Source organism: Gossypium hirsutum, chromosome A13 (assembly GCF_007990345.1).
Source record: "Gossypium hirsutum isolate 1008001.06 chromosome A13, Gossypium_hirsutum_v2.1, whole genome shotgun sequence".
Taxonomy (NCBI): Eukaryota; Viridiplantae; Streptophyta; class Magnoliopsida; order Malvales; family Malvaceae; genus Gossypium; species Gossypium hirsutum.
In genome coordinates, this window is record NC_053436.1 from 103,959,937 (window position 1) to 103,967,061 (window position 7,125).

Consider the following 7,125-nt stretch of genomic DNA (forward strand, 5'->3'; position numbering starts at 1 on the left):
CACTGATTTCTGAACCACATTATATGTTGTTTATTCATGCTAAGATAACTTACAGGGCAACAAAAATGAGAGATCAATCAAAAACATAATATCGACTGAACCATGGGTGGAGTAGAAAAGGATTTGATAGTCTCGGGTTTAATCCTAGACAACCCCTGCTTCTACTTATCAAAAAAGGAAAGAAAGGAAAAGAGCATAAACATCAAAGATGCACTCTTACAAAGTTGAATATGCATATAAAAATTTACCATCAATCTTTTGATGAACATGATTATCTGTAAGGCTTCAAAAAGAATGGGAAAGAGAAACTCTAATAAGACTACTTGACCAGCTGAAATATCGATCCAATGGAAAACATTCCAATTAACATGATTATTTTTTAACCTGTAGAAGTGCAAACATGAACATCCATATAACTTCAGCAGCTAAATGCCTCAATTCATACAAGGTGTTGTTTAACTTAACAAAATTCAACAAAAACCTGAAAATCAGATTGTTGTAAATGGATAAAGGAGCTAAATGCCAAATCAATCCAGAATTAGTTTCTGCGCCTGTTTTTAGCAGTCTTAAATCCACACTTACAAGGCTTACCCCAAGGTGTCCGCGAACCCTTCCCGTAACTTCCACTACTTTTACTCCGTCCCTCACCTCCACCATGAGGATGATCGACTGGATTCATTGCGACTCCCCTAACTACTGGCCTCCTGCCCAACCACCGACTCTGTCCAGCCTTCCTAAGCTTCTTAGCTCCATGGCTAGGATTCGACACTGTACCAACCGTTGCTCGACATCGGGTATCAATCAACTTTTCAGCACCCGATGGCAATCTAATCAAACAGTATCTTGATTTCGGTTCTTTGAGGATCTTAGCTGAAGTTCCAGCCGCCCGGACTAGCTTTCCGCCTTGACCCGGGTTCACCTCAATGTTGTGGATAAAGGTTCCAATTCGCATTGAAGCAATTGGCATACAACTCCCAATTTGTGAATTAATGTCAAGATTAAGTAAATCTCTTTTCATATTCTCAATCGTTGATTGATTATGAACATCGGCCGCAACTGCAAAAACAGATGAATTCTTTTTTTTTAAGCAAACGATATTTAAAGCTTCCTTTTATTTCATCCCTTGATGCAAGTATTGCGTTCAACAATGAACTCTAGAATTGTAATAACCCTAGAAATTACAGAACGATTTTCTATTCATTCCAATTCCTTATTCTGTCATTTTGCATCAAATTTTAAACTTGCAAGAGAAGTAATTTCTCAGAATACAAATGGCGCTCAGATCAGACGCCATTTTGCAATATATATTTTAAAAATTGTGAAAAAAAAAGGTAGAGAAAAAAAGTACCAGAAGAGAGATTGCGATTTGGAGCACGAAACGATTGATGGAGAAGCCTATTGAAGAGATTCAAAGAAGCTGTGCGACCTCTCAATAAAGCCATTTTTTTTTTACTTTAGTTATCAGATTTTGTTTTCCCAGAGCTAGGGTTTAGGATTCGGATTTTCCTCGAAAAAAAGACGACGGAAAACAAAACAAGAGGCAAAAGTCTAAAACGCTGCGTTTATTTGCCTAGCAGACTGACGGGCTTTATATAGGAGGTCCAAATTTTCGAATTTCAAACTACTCAGCCCAAATAAAGCCCTAAAACAACCAAATCAGCCCAAGAAACCCTAATCCCCCAATCAAAGCTATTAAAAAGTTAGATGCCACTTGCGTACTCTTTCACTTCGAGCTCTTGCTGCTGATTTTAAAGCTGCACCCGAAGCCAAAAGAGGAAAGGAAAAAGGAGGATTGTTTGTTTTGCGATGGCGGACAAGGCGGTGACGATCAGGACAAGGAAGTTCATGACCAACAGGCTCCTTTCCAGGAAACAATTTGTAAGTTCCATTTACTCTTTTTCGTTCATTCTCCATTAATTTTCTCGGTAATCAGACATGGGCCAATTTTAGAATTTAAGTCTTATATGGGATTTAGTGTGAGCTGTAGATCTAATAAATGAAAGAAAATTGAAAAAAAAGAGAAATAATTGTTTAGGGTTTTATTATTAGATTGCGAGTAAGATGATTGATTTAGGATTTTTTTTTTGAGAAACTGAAAATCAAATATGATCATTCAGAGACATGAGATTTTTTAAAAAATTTCATGTATTTGGAGGATCATACTCTCATAATATGTCCAGATAATATTAAGTTCAAGCAATATAGCTATTGGTTTTTAATTATTTGACTTAATTTAATTGTTTTTTTTTTTGTAGGTCATTGATGTTTTGCATCCAGGGAGGCCCAATGTTGCCAAGGTAAATTTTAATGTTCTTCATTTGTTGTCTATTTTTGAACTGCTGGTAAACTTGGAGAGGTTGTGTTTACACGTATTTTGATTTGTTGATGTCGGATTGTTAGGCGGAGCTGAAGGAGAAGCTTTCTAGGATGTATGAGGTGAAGGACCCAAATTCGATCTTTGTGTTCAAGTTCAGGACTCATTTTGGAGGTGGCAAATCTACTGGATTTGGTTTGATTTATGATTCTGTTGAGAGCGCAAAGAAGTACGAGCCCAAATACAGGCTGATCAGGGTAATCTTCTATGTTGTTTCTATACATTTTCTCTGGATTTTGCTAGTAGTATAACCTACCTTTGCTTGGTATGATGTGATTGTCTAATTCGTGGAATGTTGAAGTCCTTTGTTGATAATATTTTTCATTTTTCTTGAAGTACTAGTATCCGACTCATATCCACATATGATTTTAAGGCTATGACCTTTCAAGGATTTTGTAAATATATAAAAATATTATAAATTTGAGCATACTCGTGTCAGACACACATTCGTAATTGACACTCCCACGGGAGTCCAAGTAATATAGCAGTTAATAACTCTAAAAGGCATGTAACTTAACCTTCTCAGTTCTATTGCATTCACTTCTCCTTTTGGTTCCCTATCTATCTGACTTGATGGTGGGTTATGGATATGCTCAAAATTTTTAGTTTTTTTGTATATTTTGAGAGAACTGAATCATATCTATAGTCACGTTCAAGGGTGTCAAAACACGGGTACTCTTTGAAAGGAAAAAAATGAAGAGTCGGAGCGATATAATTCCCTATTGCATGCCATTTTTCCTTTCCATTGTTAGTCACAAGTTTCATTTGCAATGACATATCTTGGGTCCGGATATGCCGGATGTGATGCAAGACACTAATTATTTACATTGTAATTTCAGAACGGACTCGATAAGAAGGTGGAGAAATCAAGGAAGCAAATGAAGGAACGGAAGAACAGGGCTAAGAAGGTCCGGGGAGTAAAGAAGGTAAAGAGTAATTCTTCTTTCTTGATAGCCTACTTGAACTGCTTCCTGTTTTTAAACACTTCTGTGAGACTGAATCCTTTGACCATTTTGCTTGATGAATAGACCAAGGCCAGTGAATCAGCGAAGAAGAAGTGAGGTAAGAAGCCCGGAATGGAAAAAGGTGAGGATCGCGCTTATCTTAAAGCCGATGTTTCTCGAGAGTGATGCATAAGTAGTCCGAAGTTTTTAGGGGTTCTTGAACCTATATTTTTGGAAACTGAGTTTGGTGTTATTTTATTATTTAGTTATACGCTACTTATAGTATCTGATTATCCTATTTTGAAATATTTTAGTGTTATGCAGTTTTATTTCCAATAATATAAAAATAAATAATTTATTATGATTTTATTAAATGAGTACTCTTATCTATAAGAAAATGAACAATGGGGTTTCAAGTTGCAGTATGACTATGTACACCACATAAATATTATTTTTAAATTATTCTTTTATATGTGAAGTATCGTAAATTATATTTTAACTGGAGGAAAATTATTCAAATCATTTACACTTATAGTGAAAATATCCAAAAATATTCACTTATTTATTTTTAAAATTTTAAATGAAAAAATAACTTATCCTTTATTAACTATTAATTATTTTATTTATTTTTCTTATGTTTAGTTTTTTCATTAATAATTTTCAAAATAAGAATTTAATTAATATTAAAATTATTTTAATTATATTGAATTAATTATAAATTACATAGCATTCTAGTATATCTTAAATATTTTTTTAATATATGTTTGTTTATTTTAATACATGTTAAATATTTTAATTTGGTGATATATATCGACTTTGAGAGGAGTTTTTTCTTTCTTTTTTTTTCTTTTTGCTTTTATTAATATTTTTTCATCAAAACTTTCTAAATAATGATAATTAATTAATTTTAAGTAAAAAAATAATTTAATAAACTCATTTCCAAGGTCAATATATAATTGTATAAAAATAATTTTTTTTAAATAAAATAATTGATAGATAATAAATATAAAATGAATATAATTATCTTTTATATTTGAACTTTAAGTAATCTCGTTTTTTTTTTTGTTTTTTTACTTGTAAGTGATAAATAATAATAAAATATCTTCTCAAACTTAAAACGAAAAAAGGTGCATATTTTTAGAAACTATAGCGAGATAATGTATTTTACATCAAATCTTAACAGTAGAAGACATTTACCCTTATATCATGATGCGTATTAGATACAGTAATTAAATATGCCAATTTAAGTCGAATTCAAGTTGTGATTTATTTGCCAAGTGTTTATTTATTTTAAAAGTAATTTAAGTATAAATCATCATTGTATCAAACAAAATGTACATATTTAAATCAATCAAATTAATAAATTAGTGGCAAAAAATTTTATTTACTAATTTCGAATTTTTTCAACTCAAACTCGTTAAAAAGGTGTTTTAAATAAATGAAAGGTTCTAATATCATATAATACTATTATTTCGTTCTTTCACAATATGTTTTAATAAATGATTTGGAAGAAATCAAAGATTTTAAAATTCTAAAAATGAATTTATTTATTTTAAATAACTTAAATGAGTATTTATTTATCAGTACTAGTAATGAAATCTTTGGGGAGCTTGAGGACCCTTTCAAGTTGGACTCCTCTTGAAACGGGTTGAATTAAACTCAATTCCGATTGGATTGTGTCGAGTTTTGTGGAATGGGCTTCTATTGAGGGTGTTCTCAGAGATTCTAATGTGAGTTGGTTATGGGGCTATACAATGAGTTTCGGCAATGAATCAACCTATAAAGTTGAAACAAGAGCGATGTTGGAAGAATTATTTTTTAGCTTGGGATAAAGTGTTTAGGAAAGTTGAAGTTAAGTGTGGTAATGTATTGTTGGTTGAATTATTGTTATCCGGTGGAGGAGCTAGTAGTATTTTGTGGAGTTACGAGTACTACATCAGGTACTGCCTCGAAAATAGGAGGTTCGTATTAGACGTATTCCGAGAAATCTTAATAGTGTTGCGGATCACATGACCAAATGTATTGATATAGGAAATTCTTTAATATGTTTTTTTGGAGCACCACCGGCATCAGTTATAAGCTTGTTGGAAAGAAATCGTTATGAGTCTAACTCTTAATTATGGTTTATCTATTGTAGTTGTTTTATACTATCTTTTTCTATAAAAAAAATTACAAGTGAAAATGTCATATGACTTTATAAAAAAATTAAAACAAAAATGGACAAATATCATTTTAAATCTATTTGTGAACTTATATAGAATAATTATTCAACTCAATGCCTTTAATCTTATTTTATTTAATACGTAATTTCACTATTAAAAAAAACATGATCATCGAAATATATAACTTTTATTTAATTTTAATATATATTTTAGATATATTTTATATTTCTATAAATCTAAAATATATATTAGAAAAGAAACAACATTAATAGGTTATATCATATATTTTAAATATTATTATTCTTCTATAATTTTAATGGTAAACTTTACAAGTGGTTATACAAATATGTCTGTGCTTTTGTTTTGGTCAATTTTAAAAAAAATTCAAGTTAGGTACTAACGGTTTAATTCATTATTGGTCACCACAGTTAAATTGATAACAGAAAGCCTTTTTCTAATTAGTATAATAACACATTTAGCCTTCAATCCTTACATATTCTATCAATTTGATCCTAATTCTAAATAATTCAATAAATTTAACCTTTTAAATTTACAAATTCTATAATTTAATTTTCAAACTTTCTGATCAAAACTTTCAGCTTAGATATTTCACATCTATAAATTTATAAACACTCCCCCCCCCCCAAAAAAACTCCAATAAGACAAATGGTTAGAGGTTCTATATTGGTATCAAAGTAACTCAACAAAACTTTTTTTTTCTAATTTACAATACTCAAATTTAAAATTTTAGATATTAATTGGGAAGCAATACAAGGGACATTCCATGAAAACAAAGACACATTTATATATCTTGTGCAATAAAATATACTCATGCAATGCATGTGCTAAATATGCGTATCAATTAAAATATATTTAATCATTTTAATGTTAGTTTTTGAGTTTTTCTTTAAGGATAAATTACATTAACAATCATTCAATTATTAGTAAATTAAAAATAATTTAATTTTTAAAAAATATCATACTTAAATTTAAAATTTAGACTATGTAAACAAAATATTTTGAAAATAGTTTAATAAAAGTTAAAATTTTAAAAAATTAAAATAGGTTTCTAACAAAATTTAGAAACACTTTTTTTAAAAAATAAAATGTTTATTGCAAATAGATTTCATAAATAAAAAGTTTATAAATTTTATAAACACTTTCATATATGTTTAATCTAGAAAATTATATATACTATATACGTATAATAATGATTCAAGACATCAAATTTATCAAATAAGATATTGAGTTACAAAATATATAAAATGATTTAAACTTAATTATAATATAATTATAAAATTTATATAAAACCATAAAATATATTTAATATATTAAAATTGATAAATACAACCAAGTCCGTGCATCAATAAAATGTTTTTTTTTTCTTTTTTAAGCTTTACAAATTTATAAACGTGGTTCAAAAGTTAAAAACCTTTTATTAGAAAGGATCAATTGATAGAATTTGTAAAAGTGAAGGATGAAATTTATTGAATTATTTAAAATTAGGATCAAATTAATAAAATATGTAAGTATTGTTGACTAAATGTGTTATTATACCAATTTAAAAAAAAAAGACTTTTTCGTTATCAATTTAATGACGAGTAACCAAAACAAAAACAAATTCAAACATTAATGCATAAATTGA

The 7,125-nt window shown here is 29.2% G+C and overlaps 2 protein-coding genes across 2 annotated transcripts; one reads left to right on the forward strand and one right to left on the reverse strand.

Moving 5' to 3' along the window:
• Window positions 1-339: 339 nt before the first annotated feature.
• LOC107893221 (60S ribosomal protein L2, mitochondrial) lies at window positions 340-1,564 on the reverse strand. The gene is made up of 2 exons (XM_016818160.2): window positions 1,349-1,564; window positions 340-1,056 (listed from the first exon to the last, which is right to left on the reverse strand). The coding sequence occupies exons 1-2, from the start codon at window positions 1,440-1,442 to the stop codon at window positions 539-541; spliced, it is 612 nt and encodes a 203-aa protein (XP_016673649.1). The 5' UTR covers window positions 1,443-1,564; the 3' UTR covers window positions 340-538.
• Window positions 1,565-1,668: 104 nt separating this feature from the next.
• Window positions 1,669-3,679, forward strand: LOC107893222 (40S ribosomal protein S24-1). The gene is made up of 5 exons (XM_016818161.2): window positions 1,669-1,878; window positions 2,256-2,297; window positions 2,401-2,571; window positions 3,214-3,300; window positions 3,403-3,679. The coding sequence occupies exons 1-5, from the start codon at window positions 1,807-1,809 to the stop codon at window positions 3,433-3,435; spliced, it is 405 nt and encodes a 134-aa protein (XP_016673650.1). The 5' UTR covers window positions 1,669-1,806; the 3' UTR covers window positions 3,436-3,679.
• The last annotated feature ends 3,446 nt before the right edge of the window (window positions 3,680-7,125 follow it).